The sequence below is a fragment of the Rhinopithecus bieti genome, unplaced genomic scaffold, assembly GCF_001698545.2.
Source record: "Rhinopithecus bieti isolate Rb0 unplaced genomic scaffold, ASM169854v2 scaffold_10347, whole genome shotgun sequence".
Taxonomy (NCBI): Eukaryota; Metazoa; Chordata; class Mammalia; order Primates; family Cercopithecidae; genus Rhinopithecus; species Rhinopithecus bieti.
The window spans coordinates 1,957,762-1,979,312 of record NW_016806836.1 but is presented as its reverse complement, the minus strand read 5'-3'; the positions used below and the strand labels follow the sequence as shown (position 1 = coordinate 1,979,312).

General features: G+C 52.3%; 1 protein-coding gene and 1 pseudogene across 1 annotated transcript in view; both read right to left on the bottom strand.

Moving 5' to 3' along the window:
- Window positions 1–16,746, bottom strand: part of ZNF335 (zinc finger protein 335) — a 23,460-nt gene extending 6,714 nt beyond the window's left edge. The window contains 17 exon segments of the mRNA XM_017877918.1: window positions 2,087–2,181; window positions 2,318–2,411; window positions 3,692–3,924; window positions 4,693–4,853; window positions 4,934–5,010; window positions 5,101–5,217; window positions 5,349–5,367; window positions 6,863–6,975; window positions 8,219–8,396; window positions 8,484–8,736; window positions 10,360–10,506; window positions 12,355–12,495; window positions 12,595–12,900; window positions 13,159–13,236; window positions 14,325–14,465; window positions 14,468–14,564; window positions 16,087–16,746. Coding sequence (XP_017733407.1) covers window positions 2,087–2,181; window positions 2,318–2,411; window positions 3,692–3,924; window positions 4,693–4,853; window positions 4,934–5,010; window positions 5,101–5,217; window positions 5,349–5,367; window positions 6,863–6,975; window positions 8,219–8,396; window positions 8,484–8,736; window positions 10,360–10,506; window positions 12,355–12,495; window positions 12,595–12,900; window positions 13,159–13,236; window positions 14,325–14,465; window positions 14,468–14,564; window positions 16,087–16,287 — 2,451 coding nt within the window. The 5' untranslated portion in view covers window positions 16,288–16,746.
- On the bottom strand, window positions 16,648–21,551 carry LOC108533402 (ferritin light chain-like; annotated as a pseudogene).

Here is a 21,551-nt window from a genome sequence, read left to right as displayed (position 1 = left end):
ATAATTCTTGTAGGAGGCTTTTTAAAAATACTACAAAAATGTTGGCTGGGCACGGTTGCTCACGCCTGTAATCCTGACACTTTGGGAGGCCAAGGCAGGCGGATCACTTGAGGTCAGGAGTTTGAAACTAGCCTGGCCAACATGATGAAACCCTACCCCTACTAAAAATGCAAAAAAGTATCCGGGTGTGGTGGCATGCACCTGTATTCCCAGCAACTCAGACAGCTGAGGCAGGAGAATCATTTGAACCCAGGAGGCGGAGGTTGCAAGGAGCCAACATCACGCCACTTCACTCCAGCCTGGGTGACAAAGTGGGACTCCATCTCAAAAAAAAAAAAAAAAAAGTTTATGAGCACTGAAAATGTATGTACAGTGAAGCACTGCTTGAATTAATAAAAAATGAAAGAACCCAGCCAATAAAGGACTAAACTATAGCTGAGAACATCCATGTGATGGAATGATACAGAGATGCAAGATGGAGATCGTAGGAGAATGAGGGTAACTGCAGGTGCTGGCCAGGCCGTGCATCACACGCTGTTAAGTGAAAGATGATGCTGAGAAGCAGCAATAATGTGATCCCAATTTTTAAGGAACAAAGGTCTAGGTGTTAGTATGAGCATGAACAAAGCCCTGAAGAAATTCGTCTGAACCCATTTACTGGGCATCTGAGGGGAGGGGAGAAATGCCAAGGACTTTCACCTTCTACTGAAACATTTTCTAACGTTCATTTTCTTTTTTTCTTTTTTTTTTTTACATGGAGTTTTGCTCTTGTTGCCCAGGCTGGAGTGAAATAGCACAATCTCGGCTCACTGTAAGCTCCGCCTCCCAGGTTCAAGTGATTCTCCTGCCCCAGCCTCCCGAGTGGCTGGGATTACAGACATGTACTACCACGCCCGGCTAATTTTGTATTTTTAGTAGAGACGGGGTTTCTCCGTGTTGGTCAGGCTGGTCTTGAACTCCTGACCTCAGGTGATCCACCCACCTTGGCCTCCCAAAGTGCTGGGATTACAGGCGTGAGCTACCATGCTAGGCCCATTTTGTTTCTTTTACAAGCATGTCCTTTTGTAAGCAGAAAAACTCTATCACATGAGATTAGCATGGGAACAGGAGACAAATCAATAGAACAGAACTGAAGCCTAGAAACAGATTCCTACATATTTGGGAATCTAGTATATGAGGAGGAGGACCACAGGGGAAGATACCACATAGGATGACTTCTGGAAAAAAAAATCGATCCCTACCTTTCTGCATACATCAGAAATAAATTCCAGGTGGAGTAAGATTTAAGTGTAAAAAAATAAACCCTAAGAAAAAAATATAAATGAATGCTTATATTATCTTGGGATACAAGCTGGAGGAGTCTTTCTAGGGATGACACCAAAGGCAAAACTATAAAAGACTGATAAATTTTCCTATCTAAAAATGTAAAACTTCTATACACCCCTAATTGCCATGAACTAAACTCTGTGAAGATTTCTGGAATTTACTGTTTTAAAAACACTCTCCATCTTCTCATGAGGCTAAGAAACAGGAGGGGCTAATAAACTTCCCTCTGCCTTGGAGACCAGGCCACATGTGAAGTGGGGGGCAGAGAGGGGCAAAGGTGCTGAACTTTGGGGAGGTGCAGGAACAAAGACCCCTGGAACTCGAGAGAATGGTCTGATCTAGAGGAAGCCCTGGGGTCTGCAGGCTGTGGGAGATGTCCTGGAATGAGGGCACTCTTTTGGATGGAAAAGCTAGTTCCGACCCCTGTGGGGGCACCCACAGGCACATGGTGGCTGCAGAGGTGGGAGGAAGACAAAACAAGAACAGGGGCCAGATGCCACAGGGGCAGTGTGTACTGTTCCACCTGGCAGGTCACCAGTGATTCCGGAGAATGGACGGGAGACCCCGTGGCCTGCCTGGCAAAGCCTGTTCCTCTCTGTGTTTGCCCACCAGACTTCAGTGGATCTGTCTCCTCCACTACCCTGGAGTTCCCAAGGGCGGGGCAGCTCTGATACATGGCTGTCCTCTAGTCCCAGTGTCCAGTGCAGGGATGGGTACTTGCGGAAGCTGGGAAGGGGAACAGGTTCCCAGGTAAACTCACCTGCAGGGCTGTGCCCCCCAGTTCCCGCTGGGCACTCATGTTCAGCAGAAGATCCAAGGCTGTCTGCGTGGCCATCGCTGTCGACTCCTCGGCTCCTGGGTGGGGTGGGATCTAAGCCTGACAAAGTGCTAGAAAACTGGCACCCAATACCACCCCCTCTCCATCTTCTAGCTGCCACCAGCACGCCTGCCCCTGCCCCACTCAGAGCTCCTGTCCTCCCACAGAGCTCACCTTGCTGGTAGATGATGGTGGCACCGCCCAGGGTGTCAGGACAGAGCAGTGAGGGAGCCTCGGATGACTGGAAAGGTGTCGCCTCTGGGGGTATCTATGGGGTGGACATATGGCCACGCCTGAGAGGGGCTGGCCCAGATTCAAGTGCCATTTACCAAGCACCTCTGATCTGCCAGACATTTTACATCTGTTGGCTTGTTTTATCTTCATAATCACTTTTCGTTTTTTTTTTTTTTTTTGAGACGGAGTCTCTCTCTGTCATGCAGGCTGGAGTACAATGGCACAATCTCAGCTCACTACAACCTCTGACCCCTGGGTTCAAGTGATTCTTGTGTCTCAGCCTCCTGAATAGCTGGGATTACAGGTGCCCGCCACCATGCCCAGCTAATTTTTATATTTTTAGTAGAGATGGGGTTTCTCCATGTTGGTTGGCTGGTTTCAAACTCCTGATTCAAGTGATCCACCCGCCTCGGCCTCCCAAAGTGCTGGGATTACAGGCGTGAGCCAGCATGCCCAGCCCATAACCACTTTTCAAAATATACTAGCTCAGTGCTACAGATGAACCCACTAAGGCTCAGAGAGGTGAAGTGGCTGGCCAAGAATCCCACTCCTAATACACAGCAGGGTGAGGGCTTGAACCCACGACTGGGTGATTCCAGGGCCTGTGATCTACCAGCATGTCATGTGGTCCATGTTTCTGGGGATACTGTGTCTGCTCACGTGGCAGAGACTGCTAGCTACCTATCCTGAATTGATTCTCCTCTTCCTTCTTGCTAACGGAACTCTGATTTTCACCAGGGTGGCAGTGTACCCAGCGCCAAGACATTTCTCAGCCTCCCTTGCAGCTAGGTGAAGTGTGGCCACATGACTAAGCAATGATCTTCAGGTGAAGTTCATGAGGAATGATGGATAGATGGCAGATATCCTTTTTGCCTCTCCCCATCCCTTCCTCCTGCTTCCTGCCTGGGATGTGGCTGGGAAGGCTGGTGCTCCTGCAGCTATACCGGACCATGAGGCAACTACAAAGATGAAAGTCATATGCCTAAGATGACTGGGCAAAGATACGGAGAGCTTATTCCCTTCTGACTGTATAATCACCACACCAGCCCTAGACTGCTGACCTGTGGAATTCTCGTATAAGACAAGAATAAAAAACTATGATCGCAGTTAAGTTACTAGTATTTCCATTCTCTATGACCAGCACTAGAAAGCCACCCTTACTCTAAGCTTAGGGCTCGCATATGTGTGACTCAGCGAGTCTTTACCACAGTCTCAAGAGGCAGGTATTATTTTGTTGCACCTCAATGTGCAAATGATGCTGGGGTTGGGAGAAGCGGCCTCACTCTGTCATCCTGACCCATGCCCTGACCTTACCTCAGGAGGTCCTGGGGAGCTGGGAGCTGGTCCAGGGGCCACACTGTGCTGCTGCTTCAGCTCCTCAATCTGCTGCAGAGAGAAGAAGGGGCGACGGCGGGAGGGGGGCTCCTCAGGGTGGCGCCTCCCCCATTCCTCGAAGCTGCTTGCATGTCGGCACCGTACGTGCAGGCGTAGGTTCTTCTTGTGCCGTGTGCTGAAGTGGCAGTACTCACAGGCGAAGGGCTTGGCCCCTGGAGGCACATGTTGGGGCAAACTTAAGTCTGTCCATCCCTAGCCTACCCGCTCCAGGAATCCTTTCTTGATCCTAAGGATCTCTCCAACTGACTCACTTCCACAGATTCATTCCCATATGTTGGCAAACACATGCCGCTGTCTGTTCTGGTAGCCCAGGACAGAAATGAATCAAGGCTGCCCTCTGCACTCAACAGCCTTCCTGTGCATGCCTATTTGCAAGGTCATGTGACTACAAGCTCCTCCTGTGGGTCATCACAGGACTCTGGCTAACAGAACCCCTGGCTCCTTTTCTCTAATTGCCCCTAGTGTGCTGACCAGGTAGCTAAGCACCAAAGAAACAATGTTTGCAGTGCAGCTTCTGTGGGCCAAGCCAATGGCATTGCTTCTGCAGCTTCATCTGCCAAGACAGGGCCTAGAAGAGCCTCCTCTCCAGCCCCAGTGCCAGCACACACAGGGCTCAAGGAACAAATGGAGCTTACTTTCATCATAGACAAATGGCAGGCACTTCTGATTCCCCCATTTCATAAATACGGAAGGCTCAGAGAGGGCAAGTGACCGGCCCAGAGCCATCCAGAGAACAACTGGCCAAGCGGGAACCCAGGCTCAGGTTAGGGTAAATACGCCCATGGGAAATTCTCTTTACACTTGAAGCACTTGGGCTGTTCTGTGGCTACCGAGGGGGAAGAGGATGGGAGCTAAGCCTCTGATCAGGGGCAGAGGGAGCTGAGGGCTGGTGAGTGGGACTGGGGTGCGCCCAGCCTGACCTGTGTGCTTGACAGCCACATGGGACAGCAGGAAGTCCTCTCGGAAGGTGCGGTAGGGACAAAAGCTGCATTTGAAGGGCTTGTCACTGACGTGGGACAACTGGTGGTTCAGCAGTGCCTTCTTGTCTTCACAAACGAACTCACAGAACTCACACTTGAACCTGGAGGCAGTTAGAGGGAGGGAAGCTCAGTGATGAGCTAGGGACTGCTCCCGTCCCCAAGGGCCTCCGAGGGGATGTACCTGCGGTTGGCAACAGCCTGGATGTGTGTGAGCAGGTGCATCTTGAAGGTGTAACGCTTCTTAAAGGACTTTCCACACTGTGAGGGGTGGAGAGCAGTGAGATGGCGATCACCCTCCATTGCCCAGGGAAGGCCCTCCTCCCAGCCCCAGCCCTGGCTCCCACCCACCTTGTCACACATGTGGGGCTTCTCAGTGCTGTGCGTCTTCATGTGCTGTGTGAGTCTTTTCTGCATGGGGTACACACGGCCACACACAGGGCAGGGGAAAGAGCTCAGCTTTGGAGTCTAGGAAGGCGTAAGAAGGGGCCAGATGGAGAAAGAAGGAGAGGAGGGAGGATAAAACCTCCCCTCTTGTCCCCACCTCCACAAACAACCCCCAGGCAGGCTCCCCTCCCAGGCCAGCACCCCAGACTCACCGGATCTGGCCTCTTCTTCCTGGGGGGAAAAGGCCGAGGAGTTAGACCAGGGCTTCCCCAAACCCACTGTAGATCCTCTCACACTGAACAGACCCAGTCTCAGCTCTGAGCCTACTCCCTGCCAAGGCCCCTTTCTTTTAGAACAGTGCTTCCCCAGCTGGAGTTCACTGGGGAAAATGCTAAGAGGCACGCTGAAAATAACATATTCTGCACTCAAATATATTTGTGAAATGGTACATTCTTTCTATCAATCACAAAATGTTATTTGCATATTAAAAGCTCTAAGGATTAGTTAAGGCTAGGGGTTTGAGACCAGCCTGGGTAACATAGCAAGACACTGTCTCTACAAAAAAAAAATTAGTAAATAATAAAAAATTAGCCAGCTGTCGTGGTTAGCACCTGTAGTTCCCAGCTACTCCGAAGGCTGAAGCAGGAAGATCGCTTAAGCCTGGGAGGCCGAGGCTGTAGTGAGCTGTAATTGTGCCACTCCACTCCAGACTGGGTGACAGAGTAAGACTCTGTCAATCAGTCAATAAAAGCTCTAAGAAATTCTGCAGGAAAGAGGTGTTGAACAGCTTGGCAAGCTGGTGATCCTACACTAATTTTTTTTTTTTTTTTTTTTTTTGAGACGGAGTCTCACTCTGCCGCCCAGGCTGGAGTGCAGTGGCCGGATCTCAGCTCACTGCAAGCTCCACGTCCCGGGTTTATGCCATTCTCCTGCCTCAGCCTCCCGAGTAGCTGGGATTACAGGCGCCCGCCACCTCGGCCGGCTAGTTTTTTGTATTTTTTAGTAGAGACGGAGTTTCACCGGGTTAGCCAGGATGGTCTCGATCTCCTGACCTCGTGATCCGCCCGTCTTGGCCTCCCAAAGTGCTGGAATTACAGGCTTGAGCCACCGCGCCCGGCGATCCTACACTAATCTTACTTGGCCACAGAACCCCCCTTTTTTCTTTTCATTTTAAAAAAAGAAACCTCAAAGCATCTTGGGCTGGCTTTTCCACACACACACAGCTGGAGCTGTCCCAGGGGATCTGTCTCCAACCTCTGCTCACAAACCACCTCTCATGAAGCCAACTCCTACCTGAAGCTCCAGATCGAATTATAATCCTGTGAGCAATCAGGCGCCTAAGAACTTTGTTTCTCTCTCTCAGGTGCACTCTCAGCCCTGTGAGAGATGAGTAGGATCTGGAGTCCGGAAGATCTTGGATCATTTACTGAACTCCTTTAGGTACATAATTTCCTTCAATCCCCTCAACAATTGCCCCCATTTGATGAGAAACTAAAGCTCACAAGAGGTAAGAGGTTGAGCTGGGGACCTCAAGGTCCTCGTACTGTCCTGTTCTAAGCCAAATGATCTGGGGTGAACTGCCTTTCTGCTCATGCCTGTAGTGTGCAGCAAATAGGGCTGGCTCAGAGCAGCAGTGCGGTAAGTGGGAACCATGGTTATCCCGGGCCTCCACTGCCCCACTCAACCTAGTGTCTCTTGCCCGGGTCCCTCCCACCCCCATACTGACCGGTCTCGGCTGTGCACAGCGGCGTGCCGAATGACGTCCTTCCGGTAGACACTGGTGTAGCTGCACTCGTCACACTTGTAGGGTTTGCTGCCCACGTGGTTGAACATGTGCTCCTGGGAGACAGACAAAACGATAGTGGGCTGGGGCTTGGCCTCCTCTCCCATCCCCATCCCTACCATACCTGTGGCCACAGCCTTAGGGCTGCTGCAGGAGCAGCTCACAGAACACAGGCGTGTGGACAACACACCTCGATGCAAGGGTCAAGGCCTAGGAAGGCCCAGGGACTCTACCCAGCGAGAGCACCCACTCCGTGCTGGCTCACAACTTGACAGAGGAACCTAAGTCTCAGGGTGGAGGGACCTTGTGATGGCAGAGCTTGGAGCTGAAGCCAGGCAGCATGGCGCCACAGCCTCCACCTCTCCCACTGTGTTACAGGACATCCTCTCTGCAGAACCCAGGGAACAGCCCAAAGCACAGCATGCACAGAGCACAGGGGCTTGCTCTGACCACCATGCCTGAAAGTACCCTCTCCCACAGCTGCCAACTTGCACATTGGCCAGGCCGAGCCATGGTTTCCTGGGTCAATAAAATGGGACTATGGACACCTACGACCTCACTGAGCTGCAATAAGGATTTAATTATCCAGTTACTGCATAAAAGGCTCAGGGCTGCTGCAGGCCATGTGGTAGCTTGCATTAAGGAGAAAAAGGAACCGTGGTTTTTTTTTTTCCCCGCTCTTGTTGCCCAGGCTGGAGTGCAGTGGCGTGATCTTGGCTCACTGCAATCTTTGCCTCCCAGGTTCAAGCGATTCTCCCGCCTCAGCATCCCGAGTAGTTGGGATTACAGGCATGCACCACCATACCCAGCTAATTTTCTATTTTTAGTAGAGACGGGTTCCTCCATGTTGGCCAGGCTAGTCTCAAACTCCCAACCTCAGGTGATCCACCCACCTTAGCCTCCCAAAGTGCTGGGATTACAGGCGTGAGCCACTGCTCCTGGCCTAAAAGGAACGCTTTTCTTGAGACACATGACTGCCATCTGCTGGAAATCTTTCTAACACATGGAATCAGATGAAAACAGTTTTACGGTGTCTGTGATGGCAAAGATATGCTGCCGCTGTGCACTGTGCTGCCTGCAAAACTGCCTGCTGCAGCCCTTCCCAGCACCTCCCCACATTCCTGCAGGCTCTGAGGAGCTGAGCGTTCTTCAGTGCACCAATGAGCCAGACACGCATCCTGAAGAGCAGGACGGTGAGCCAGGATGCTCTGTGACTCCATTCTCCCTCAGTGGCACCAGCTGGCCTCTGCTTGCCTTCTTCACCCTCCCATGAGCCCCAAGCCTCTTTGGCTCCCGCACCTTGAGAGAGGACCAGCGGCGGGAACGATAGCTGCACTGCAGGCACTTGAAGAGCTGGGGATCGCCAGCCTCATGGGAGTTGACGTGGAAGCGCAGGTCCTCGTGGGACAGAAAGCGAGAACCACAGATGCGGCACAGAAAGGGCCTCAAAAGCGGTTTGGGCGACTTGTAATAGTACCTGCAGGAAGAGGGTGTTGGGGAAAGGTCTGCTGGGGTTGGTGGCTTAACCACACACCTGCCCCACCCTCACTTCTGCTCCACATACTTGCGGTATTTCTTGCCTAGGAAGCGCCTGGAAGGTCGACCTCGGCGCCGCGGTGGAGTGTCATGCTCATCCGGGCAGGAGGGGGCTGCGTTCTCTGCATCTGACTGGCTCACACCAGCTTCCACAGGGGTCCTGCTTGCCTTGCCCATGGTCACCAGGTGTCCTGGGCCTGAGGAGCTGGGAGCCTCAGGATCCTGTGGCTCTGGAGGGCTCTGTCCACTCTGGGAACTCACTAGACGCTCTCCTTCCACACCTGCCACGGACATGCCAGGTCACAAGCCAGCCACTGACACACCAGGACAGACGTGGACAAGTCGGCCAGAGGCCAGCCAAAATATCCTCCCACCCACTCATCACAGACCACTGATGGGTGCTTCGAGTCACATGACACAGACAGCCTCTGGTTAGAGGGCAGCGTGCATCCTACCGCCCAACAGCTGACATTCTGTCAGCATGGTAGGACCTGGCCTGGATTAGAGCAGCGACGAGAGCTGGGACCTTCCAGTCAGGAGACCTGGGTTCCAGGCACAGCTGTCACTGATGTGCTGTGCACCCACAGGCAAAGCCATTCCTCTCCCGGAGTCTCATTTGCCCCATTTATCCAAAGGAGGCCAGAATGGCAGCTTTGGTGACTTCGCAGAACATTCTAAGGCTTGGAAAGCAATAGCAGTGCTTTAACACCCGCATTCCCTAGGGAGGTCAGGCAGCTGGAGGGCTGATGGGAGGGAAGGAAGGAGAAGACGTGACTTCTGTGCTTGCAAACCATTTGAAGTTTGGACGATCTAAATCAGTTACCTCTTCAAAAACATCGACAGTATTTAAACATTAAATATGTACTAGAAAAATTAACAATACAGACAATGCAGGTAACATTCTGTTTCTTGACTGGGTTATACAGGTGCTTGGTTACACAGATGTGTGCACCTTGTGAAAACTCATTGACCTAGGCAGAATATGTGTAACTTTCCATACATATATGCCTTGGTAAAAAGGCCTTTTTGAAACAGAGACTAAAGAATAAAATAGGCCAGGTGCGGTGGCTCACACCTGTAATCCCAGCATTTTGGGAGGCTGAGGTGGGCGGATCACCTGAGGTCAGGAGTTTGAGACCAGCCTGACCAATGTGGTGAAACCCTGTCTCTACTAAAAAATTAGCTGGTGTGGTGATGGGCGCCTGTAATCCCAGCTACTCGAGGCTGAGATACGAGAATCGCTTGAACTTGGGAGGCGAGGGTTGCAGTGAGCCAAGATCATGACACTGCACTCCAGCCTTGGCAACAGTGAAACTCCGTCTCAAAAACAAATAATAATAATAATACAACAATTCTCCAACCATAAACAGCTGCCATTGTACTCCTGTGTGTATATTTAACCCTTACGCAATCCTAATAGGCATGCTGCTATAACCTCCATGCATAAATAAAGGGACTGGAGATTTAAGCTCCAAGTCACACAGACTGCAGGCGGCAGAGCCGGTGCTCACACCACGGCTGGGTCCTTCCTGTCCCCCAGCCATTAATGCTCTGAACCAGGGCTCCTCTGATAGTCCCAGGCCTCAGACTTACTTCTCTCTTCTTATTTCAGTAATATTTAAAATTTATCTTATTCATTCAGTGATAGAGACCCAAATTTCTCTTTTGCTATGACAAATTGTGGTGAAAGGCATTTCCGTAAAGCTGAGATAGATTCCTGAGTCAGGGTTTCTTGAGCATGAGTCTTTGAGGGCTTTCTCCTTTCTCAGGAGGCCTGCAGGTGAGCTGGTTTGAGACAGCTGCCCTGCAGGGCACACTCAGTCCCCACAACTCCACAGAGACAAGCAGGGAGTGAGGCCACTCCTGACCCACCCACACAAGCCCCTCCCAAGACCAAACCTCACCATCTGGGAGATCTGAGATCTCCAGGCGGGGCAGCTTCCGGGGCCGGCCAGGTCTCCTTCGGGGCCTTGGGGTACTGGGGGTGGGGCGCTGGAGCCGAAGCTGCCGGCCTCGGGGCTCATCCTCAGCTGGATTATAGTCGCTATCCTCTGTGGGGGACAGTAAAGTTGGTGAACAGTGGCGGGACCTGTCCTTTCAGCCCTAACCCCCTCCCCAGCTCACTTCCCCACCCCTGTGTACACTCCTCCTCTGAGCCACCAGTGATGCTTCCTCCAGAAAGCCCTCCTGGTCTCCTCTGGCTGACTTGGTGCTCCTGCCCTGAGCCCCTGAAGTTCTTTCTCTACCCTTCCTGGTACCTACCACTAGCTCATAAAGCATCTTCATGTGAACAGGGAAAAAGCACCCCTTCCTCCAGACAGTGTACAGCCAGTTAGAAAAAAGTTTAAATAAATATTAAAGTCCACAAACTCTACGGCGGCCCTATCCAAAACAGCTGCCACCGGCCATATGTAGCTATTGAGCCCTTGAAATATGCCTAGTCCAAACTGAGATATAATTAAGTGTAAAATAATGAATTTCAAAAAATTGGTATTAAAAAACTCACCAACAATTTTATTTATTTATTTATTTTTTGCATTTTTAGCAGAGACGGGGTTTCACCGTGTTAGCCAGGATGGTCTCAATCTCCTGACCTCGTGATCCGTCCGCCTCAGCCTCCCAAAGTGCTGGGCTTACAGGCATGAGCCACCGCGCCCGGCCAAAACACCAATTGTTATAATGACAGCATACTGAAATATTTTAGGGCCAGGCACAGCAGCTCACACCTGTAATCCCAGTGCTTTGGAAGGCTGAGGTGGGAGGACTGTTTGAGGACAGGAGTTTGAGACCAGCCTGGGCAACTCAGCAAGACAATTTCTTTTTCTTTCTTTCTTTTTTTTTTTTTTCGAGACAGAGTCTTGCTCTGTCACCCAGGCTAGAGTGCAGTGGCACGATCTCGACTCACTGCAAACTCCACCTCCCAGGTTCAACTGATTATCTTGCCACGGCTTCCCAAGTAGTTGGGATTACAGGTGCCCACCACCACACCCAGCTAATTTTTTGTATTTTTAGTAGAGATGGGGTTTTACCATGTTGGCTAGGCTGGTCTTGAACTCCTGACCTCATGTGATCCACCTGCTTCAGCCTCCCAAAATGCTGGGATTACAGGCGTGAGCCACCACGCCCAGCATTCCTCTTTTTTTCATTTTTTTATTTATTTTTATTTTTTTTTGAGGCGGAGTCTCGTTCTGTCGCCCGGGCTGGAGTGCAGTGGCCGGATCTCAGCTCACTGCAAGCTCCGCCTTCCGGATTTACGCCATTCTCCTGCCTCAGCCTCCCCATTTTTTTAAGACAGGGTCTCGCTCTGTCGCCCAGGCTGGAGTGCAGTGGCACAATTACAGTTCACTGCAGTCTTGACCTCCTGGGCTCAAGTGATCCTCCCAAGTAACTGAGACTACAGGCACATACCACTCCGGCCTAATTTTTGCATTTTTCGTAGAGATGGGGTTTCGCCATGTGGTCCAGGTTGGGCGACCCCGTTTCCACAAAAACTAAAAAATTAGCCAGGCATGCTGGCAGGCACCTGTAGCCCTAGCTACTCGGGAGGCTGAGATGGGAAAATGGCTTGAGCTCAGGAATTCAAGGTACCAGTGAGCAACGATCATGATGCTACATTCCAGCCTGAGCAACAGGGCGAGGACCTTCTCTCGCACCTTTATTTGCATTCTATTTCTGTGGTGCAATTGTGAACAGGGCCCCCTGTGCTCTTTTCCAGTATGCAGCCTGCACAACTATACACAAAGGTCCTGGTCCCAGAGCACAACCTCCTCTGTCTTATACTGGAGGGACCTATGGATGTGTCTATGCCAATTCCCCTTTCCTGGCCCTCCAAGTGAAAGCTCAGTGAGTATGTCTAGATGGGCATAGGGATGGTAGGCCTAGAAACCATGGTGGCCTACCCTCCAGGTCATCAATGGCTCCAGCGTCTACAATGTCGTCATCGTCCTCCTCCTCCGGTCCCTCTTCCTCTTGGGTCTTGGTGGAGGTGCTCCACTTCCGTAGACGTCCTTTTTTACCAGATGCTGCTGTGGCTGCTGCTACTGGGGGTGGGGAGAGGGTAAGACAAGCTTGCCATGTCTGGCTCCCAGCACCCCACCCCCACTCATGCAGTCCAAGCAGGTAGGCTGCTACTGAGGCACCTGGACGGAAGTGGCGCTCCCGCATGTGGCGCAGCAGTGTGGCCTTGGTGCTGCTCCGGTACTGGCACATCTTGCACTTGAACTGCTGCACCACCACCACCTCCATCATGGCCTCCAGGCTCTGCAGGTCTGGTTCTTCAGCACCAGAGGCTGGAGGCAGCTGCACCGGGGAGCTGGGCCCACCCTGTGCCTCCTCAGGTGGCTCCAGGCATGTGGATGTGGATGTGGGGCCATCTGCCAGGGCCTCAATGGCTGCCAGGCTGTGGGCCAAGGTGGAACTGGACATTGGTGATGTCATGGGAGCTCCTGGGGGTGGGTGAGGCAATTGGTGGGCGGTTAAATGGAGGGCAGCACTGGCCGTGAGCTGTAGCTACCCCTCCTAGGCAGACCCAGGGAGTGCAGAACCAAATTCCCCACCAGAGGCCACCCCGTCAGTAGGAAAACTGAGACCCAAAGCAGTGGATACCCTGCCAGGGCCACAGAGGGAATCCACAGCAGAGCCCGTCCTCATCTATACCCCTGCCCACCGCAGGTCTTCCCTGATTCTGGCACCTGGGGTCTTACCATCATCTGGGCCCTGCAGGATCAGGTACCTCGTGGTCTCCGCCCCGCCATCCTCGGCACTGGTCACAGTGATGCAGCCTGGGCAGAGTTGGGGAAGGGTCACACCTCCTGGGGAGGGGTTCCCAGCAACAGGCCCACCCCCATGGGCCCCACTTTGGTCTGTGAGCGGGGCTGGTCCACAGTCATTCTGGCTCCCATGTGTGACTGCAAACCAGCTGTGTCGCCCCGAGCCTCAGCTGACTCCCTTGGCAGGGCTGTCTGGAGGTCTAGTGTGACATGCTGACTCAGCAGCTGGCCCACACTTACACAAGATGCCACAGCTACACCAGCTGCCCAGGCTTTGACCACCAAACCTGAAAAGTCCTCCTTCCTCTCCAAACTTTTCAAAGTAAAGGACTAGCTCCTGCACCACTTTCTTAGGGCTGGCTTCCCAGACTATCCCAGGGCTTTTTGAGGTACTATAGTCTCTATAAATATCATTAACAAAAAGTGGGTACAGCACCATGTGTCACGGCTTATGCCTATAATCCCAATACTTTGGGAGGATGAGGCAGGAGAAGTGCTTGAACCCAGGAGTTCAAGAAAAGCCTAGCCAACCCAGCAAAAAGGTGGTGTGCACCTGTAATCCCAGCTACCCTGGAGGCTGAAGCAGAGAATCCGTTGAGCCCAAGAGTCTGAGGTTGCAGCGCACTATGATTGCACCACTGCTCTCCAGCCTGGGTGACACGGCTCTGGAGTCAGACTGTCTGAGCTCATGGCCCGACACCCCACACTGCTTGCTGGTGACAGTGGGTAAGTTATGTATGTCCTCAGTGCCTCATATTTTTCATCTGGACTGTGAACATAACATTCTTTACCTTTTGGGGTTATTGGGAGGATTAAATGAGCTACTGTATGTAAAGTTTAGAACAGTCCCGGGGACAAGGTAAGCAATAACAGTTTATATTATTTATTGAGAGTCTGTCATATGCCAGGCGCTATGCTGAGAACCTTATCGTGTTGTCTCATTAAATCCTCATTTACCACCATGAGACAGGGGTGACTGTTTCCACTCTGCACATTCCGCATGGGAAAGTAATCTGCCTGAGTTCATGCAGCTAGGGTGGGAACAGCTGGCTGCAGGACACTGCAGGGAAACCCCTGTGGGGCTCCTCTGCCTGACTCACTCTGGATGAGGTCGGGCCCGATGGTGGATTCGATGATCTTGTCGATGGCTGAGCCCAGGTCCGAGGAGGAAGCTGTGCAGTCTGACACCAGCATGTTGGGGTCTGGGAGTGCACTAGAGTGCACAAGTGCTGGGGGCCCCCTGTCACCCCTGCCACTGGCCCATGGGACACAGACGATGAATCAGGGAGGCAGCCATTAGGCAGGGGGTCTGCGCTCGAGCTGCTCTCGGATACCTCCTCCTGAGGGGCATGAAACAGGGAGGTAAGAAGTTTAGCAGCAGGGTATGGGGCAGGGCAGCCTGCCAACTCCCACCTGCTAGACAGAGCTCTCTGGCCCAAGGACATGGTCAGTGAAGCCACTCATGCCCTCAGCCCCACTGAGGACCAGTGACAGAGGCCCTCCAATCACAGAGTCCCCCAGGAAAAAGTCACAGGGTCCCTGGATCTCATCACCGGATACCCCAAAATAAGGGAAGGGACTCCTAAGCCATAGCCAGGGTCTACACCACAGCCAGGGGGAGCTATTGTCATTGGGCTTTTGCATAAATCATTCCCTCTGCCTGAAACTCTTCCCAACATCACCCTATGGCTAAATCTTACCCAGCCTTCTCACCACCATTTAGCTGGTACCTATTCTAGAAAGTCAATGCTGACTTTGAGGCCAAGTCAGGACTTCTTCACCCTCAGTGCTGCAGCTGCCTGTGTCCCCAGCACCACATAACTGTGGGGTTCATCGTGCCTTGTAACAGCCTCCCTGCCAGACTGTGCCCTCCACAAGGGCCTGGAACAAACTTGTCTTTTCCCTTGCTGTATCTCCAGGGCCCAGCACATGCTGAGCACATGGTAGGCCCCCATCTCTGCTGAACTAATGAAACCCCAGGACCCCAAAGTGATGACCACTGCTGTGCACTTCTATCACGTGATATACTGAATATGATCATTATCTTGCAGATAAGAATGGCTAATACTTATTGAGTGCTTACAATGTGCTGAGCACCGTTTTAATTATTAGCTTTACATATGTTAATTTATTTCATCCTCACAAAAACTCTGAGGCAGGTCTATTTTCCATTCCCACTTCACAGATGAGGAAACAGAGTTAGATGTTGGGTAGCTTGCTCAAGATCACACGGTTTGGAAGTGGCACAGCCAGGAGGAGATGGTTTACAAAATGTTTGCAAGAGGATGTCTGGTGGGAGCTCACAAGCACCTCTGAAAGCAAGTATTTCTGCTCTACTTTAGCCAGGAGACTGAGGCTCAAAGAGGTCTCCCAGTAAACTGGAGGCAGGACCGGTCTTAACCCAGGACACCTGCCCTGTTTTTTTTTTGGTAGAGATGAGGTCTCGCTATGTTGCCCAAGCTGGTCTCCAACTCCTGGGCTCAAGTGATCCTCCCACCTCAGTCTTCCAAAGTGCTGGGATTACAGGCAACGAGCTACCACGCCTGGCCTAGACATCTGCCTCTCAAAGTGTGAGAACTGTGGGTACTATAGTAGCTAGGACCATAGCCTAGATTTGAATCCTGGCTCTGTCTGCACTCTGTACCTCGGCATCCTTTTCTATAAGATGTGGAGAAAAATGGTATGTGTCTTAGAAGGTATGAAGCCCCCATTTTAGGGGCTTGGCTTGGTGCCTGGCTCACAGTAACCCAGAAACACCAAGTATTAGCTACAAACAAGCCTTGCTGACTGTTTCCTCCCGGCTGTCAGGCACTGATGCTCGCGGTCCTTACCTCCACCCACGCCGTCTAGCCCGGTCCATACCTGAGAGCGGCTGCCGTGGTCCGAGCTTTGCCCCACGCCAGAGTCATCGGCCTCTGCCTGCCCCGGGGCGGCTGCGGCGTCGCTGCTGTCGGCCGACACGGCTTCCGAGGTGCCCACACCCAGGCCGCTCTCAGAGGGCTCCTCGGGCCGGCCAGGCCCAGGGGCCGCGTCGCTGCTGCTCTCCACCTCGTTCTCCTCCATCGGATCAGGGAGCTGCCTGACAGCGTGGCGTAGGGTCTGGGGACTTCACTCTGCGAAGAGAAGTGACCGTGGCTGGAACAAGTGGGCCATCTCCCCAGCCCCGGCAACCGCAGCCCACCCAGCTGCACCCCTGCGCCCATTTTGCAGATGCAAAGACTGAGTCTCCGACGGGGCGGGGCTTCCTGGTGTATTGCGAGGGGAGCTCGGGAAAAACTTGACGGAGAAGCTGTGCTTCCCAGGCTAAGGCCCTTCCCGTGAAGGTGGTCAATGGCTGGTAATCTTGACCCTTTCCCTCGCCCCCACGATTCTCGTGGAGCGTTTCTCTCTGTGAATCCTATCCGGGCTCCGTGGTTCAGCCCTTCAGCCCCCGCGTCCCCCCGGGTTGCAGGGTCGGTGGTACAGCCCGCTGGCCCCCTGGGTCAGTGGTTCGCTCCCCCCCACGGTTCCCCTGTGGAGGGGGCTGACAGCGACGGTCTCGGGGCCTGGCGACTTGGGGCTGTCCCCGGCGCTGCCTGTGCTCCAGGCCCGACGCCATCTTGTGGTGGCGCCGGGTTTCCGTTCAGGCAAGTGCGAGAGCGACTAAAGGGCCTGGGACCCCGGGGCCCTGTTCGGACAGCCCCGCCGGCCCGGGAACTCGCCTCCGGGTAACCTCGCAGTGTGACCTCACTCCACGGCAGGGTACGGTGGGGCCGCCTGACTCTACCCGAAGCTCACCTGAGGCTTTCGTAGCCACGTTCCTCTCTGACTCCGGCATCGACGAGGTCGCCATCCTCTTTCCCCCGCTGCGGAGGAACCCATCGGCCTATTGTAGGCCGGAACTACTTCTCCCGCTGGCTCCGGGAAAGACACATTTCCAGTGTTCCGGAAGGTCGCTCCGAGGCCTCAAAGCCATAATCGGGTCTGAAGAGACTCTGGGATTTTATACGTCGGCTATATTTGGCATGGGGCCCACTATGGGTTGGGGACTACTTTATCTCCTGGCGGAGTGTTACATAGGAGTGGTTGTGACGTCATCTGGGTCCCTTCCCTGGGCCGCAGGGTTGGGCGCGGCGAATGCGGGCCCAGCTCTCTTGGGGCGTGGCTCGCGATGGCTTGGCAGCGCCTCTCCTACAACAGCCCAGAAGAGCGGTGGCCGAGGGTGGCATTGGCTTGGCCCAAGAGGAGTTTATGTTGTCAGTCATTTTACTTGACTCATGACCTATTACTTAGCGCGCTTCTGCAGCCCAGTCGATCTCTGTCCGTTAGGTTTGATGTGTTTTGTTGGGAAGGGAATGTATAATTATTGTTGTACAGATAGGGAAACTGAGGTCTGGGTATGGGAAGGGCTAATCCAAAATCACATCCAATGAAGGGGACTCAGAAGCCAAGTACGGATGGCAGGGGTCGGGGAAATGGAGGAAGTTAATGCTTGTCCCTTAGGTTTGTATACATATTTGTTAACATTAATAGAGCTGAGGCCGGGCGCTGTGGCTCACGCCTGTAATTCCAACACTTTGGGACGTCAAGGCGGGAGAATCGCTTGATCCCAGGAGTTGCAAACCAGCCTGGGCAAAAGAGCGAGACCCCATCTCTACAAAAAAAATAATAATAATAATTAGCCAGGCATGGTGGTGCGTGCCTATAATCCCAGTTGCTCCGGAGGCTGAGGTGGGAGGATCGCTTGAGTCTGGGAGGTTGAGGCTGCAGCAAGCCGTGATCACACCGCTGCACTTCAGCCTGGGCGACAGAGCGAGACCCTGTTTTAAAAATTAAATAAATACAAGTCAACTACCTATCCTTTAAAAGTGGAGAAAGAAAAAAAATTTAATTTAGGCCGGGCGCGGTGGCTCAAGCCTGTAATCCTAGCACTTTGGGAGGCCGAGACGGGCGGATCACGAGGTCAGGAGATCGAGACCATCCTGGCTAACACGGTGAAACCCCGTCTCTGCTAAAATACAAAACTAGCCGGGCGAGGTGGCGGGCGCCTGTAGTCCCAGCTACTTGGGAGGCTGAGGCAGGAGAATGGCGTAAACCCGGGAGGCGGAGCTTGCAGTGAGCTGAGATCCGGCCACTGCACTCCAGCCTGGGCTACAGAGCGAGACTCCGCCTCAAAAAAAAAAAAAAAAAAGAAAAGAAAAGGAAAAAGAATTTAATTTAAAATCTGCTGCCCTTAAGGTATGTCCTTCCTCCGGAATACCTGAAATGTTACCTTCTGTTAATTAAGACTTTTTTAGCAGTTTGCAGTGGAAGAGCACAAGAGGGAGTAAGGCGCTCTGGTTTGTGTCCCTAAGTCTCTGTAGTTCCATAGGCTATTTTCCTTAATTGAAAGATACAAATTTTGGGGGGAAAAGTCTCAAAAAAACTCCTAAGCAGGCTGGGCGCGGTGGCTCACGCCTGTAATCTCAGCACTTCAGGCAGCTGAGGCGGGCAGATCACCTGAGGTCGGGAGTTTGAGACCAGCCTGACCAACATGGAGAAACCCCGTCTCTACGAAAAATACAAAATTAGCCGGACGTGGTGGCTCATGCCTGTAATCCCAGCTATTCAGGAAGCTGAGGCAGGAGAATCGCTTGAACCCGGGAGGCGGAGGTTGCCGTGAGCTGAGATCACGCCATTGCACTGCAGCCTGGGGAACAACAGCAAAACTCTGTCTCAAACAAACAAAAAACTCCTAAGGAGAAAACCTATTAAAAAGGAGAAAGGGGCCGGGCACGGTGGGTCACACCTGTAATACCAGCTCTTTGGGAGGCCGAGGCCAGTGGATCACTGGAGGTCAGGAGTTCGAGACCGTCCTGGCCAACATGGTGAAACTCTTGTCTCTACTAAAATTACAAAAATGTACTGGGCGTGGTGGCACGCACCTGTAGTCCCAGCTACTCAAGAAGCTGAGGCAGGAGAATCGCTTGAACCCTGGAGGCAGAGGTTGCCGAGATTGTGCCATTGCGACAAGAGAGTAACTCCATCTCAAAAAATAAAAATAAATAATAAAAACGACAAAGGGTGCTTTGAGCTGTTATTTGTGTGCACTTGTGTATGAGGGGGTTGATCTGGTCCTTTTCTTAGGTAAAGTTTTCTTTCCTAGGTTTCCCTTTTGGGTTGAGGGAATAGAACAGGAGGCCCCTGGAATAGGTTAGGGCCCTCATCCCCTGTCCCTTGCAACCAGCAGGACCAGGCCCCAGAGCAGCTCTGAAGACCTAGGTCAGCACTGGCATGATGACAGGTTAGTTTTACTATCTCCAGGCAGTTTTCCCGTGTGGACCCCATTCCTCAGCCCTGCAGAGGCATCTGTCCCCCATGCCAGTAGGGTAGTAGGGTACATCCTACATCTGACTAAGTCACCTCTCCCAAGGTTGGGGTACTCAGAAGTAGCCCCACAGTACCCTCATTCCCCTTCCCACTGAGACTTAAGCCTCCTAGGAGGTAGAGGCTGCAGTGAACTATGAGTGTGCCACTGCACTCTGGCTCAGGTGAGAGAGTGAGACCCTGTCTATTAAAAAGAAAAAAAAAAACTCAACCCTAATCTTGGCCTTTGCCACAGTGTCACAAGATTGCAGAATGTCATGGTAGAGATGGAACAGCCTCATCATGAAACTGAAGAGGAGCCCAAGGCCCAGAGGGGGAAAGCTAATAGCCCAAGGTCTCATGACTCCTTGGAAACATATCAGAACCCTCCCATCATAAAGACAAGCAGGCAAATCCTTGTATTCTGCCTGTGAATCCAGGGTTTGTTCCTCCAGAGTGTGCAGTCTAGTTCTGGTCTCAGCTTTATTTTTTTTTTTTTGTTTTCTCTTTAAAATTTGTTTTGTCTTTTAAAACATTTTTGTTGTTGTTGTTGTTGTTGTTGAGACGGAGTCTCGCTCTGTCCCCAGGCTGGAGTGTAGTGGCCGGATCTCAGCTCACTGCAAGCTCCGCCTCCCGGGTTTACGCCATTCTCCTGCCTCAGCCTCCTGAGTAGCTGGGACTACAGGCGCCCGCCACCACGCCCGGCTAGTTTGTTTGTATTTTTTTAGTAGAGACGGGGTTTCACCGTGTTAACCAGGATGTTCTCGATCTCCTGACCTCGTGATCCGCCCGTCTCGGCCTCCCAAAGTGCTGGGAAAAACATTGTTTATAGAGATGGGGACTAGCTATTTTGCCCAGGCTGATCTCGAACTCTATGGCCCTAGCTTAGAGAGACTTATGGAAGCAGTGAAGGGGCTCTGGGTCAGAGGACATTAAAGTGAACCATTGAGAAAAATGTACAAGAGCCAAGAGGGAAAGAGGAGGGAAGATGCCAGGCAGTATGTGTGCTTTCCTGAGTCATGGTTTGGTGTTTTTTTGTTTGTTTTTTGTTTTTTATTTACTTCCACAGAGCTTTACTTCCATTTGGTCCAAGGCCTGGAAGAAGGCTCCAAGGTAAAAAGCTGCCTAGTGACTGGAGGGAGAGGCTTAGGCAGAAGCCCTGATACTTTGGGAGGGGACTTAAGGGTCCCAGTCGTGCTTGAGGGTGGGTGAGCCTTTCCAAGAGAACCTCGCCCAGGGCAGCCTGGGGGCCGGCTACCCTGGGAAAGTTGGTCAAGTGGTCGCCCATCTTGATGAGTTTCACTTCCTCATCTAAGAAGTGACTCTCCAGGAAGTCACAGAGATGGAGGTCTGTGTGGGTAGAACTCAGGGCTTGAAGATCCAAAAGGGGCCTGGTTCAGATTTTTCTCCAGGGCCATGGCAGCTTCCGTGGCATTCAGGGTTTTTAAATTTTATTTTATTTTACTCACCCAGGCTGGAGTGCAGTGGCGTGATCTCAGCTCACTGCAACTTCTGCCTCCCAGGTTCAAGAGATCCACCTCAGCCTCCTGAGTAGCTGGTACTACAGGCGTGCGCCACCACACCTGGCTAATTTTTTTTTGTATTTTTAGTAGAGATAGGATTTCACCGTGTTGGCCAGGCTGGTCTTGAACTCCTGACCTCAACTGATCTGCCTGCCTTGGCCTCCCAAAGTGCTGGGATTATAGGCATGAGCCACCATGTCCAGCCATGTCCAGGGTCTTATCTATCTCAATTTGGGCCAGCTTCTGGATGTCCTGGAAGAGAGTGCAGCCGCTGTGCTGGTTTTGCATCTTCAAGGCACCCTTGCGCTTCTCCTCAGTCAATTCATTGAAGAAGTGGCCCACGCCCTCCAGAGCCACATTGTCGCAGTGTAAATAGAAGCCCAGAGAGAGGCAGATAAGGAGGCCTGCATGTGCAAATTGTCCAGGTGGTTCATGGCGCCTCCACCAGGTGGAATAATTCTGACGAATCTGGGAGCTCAT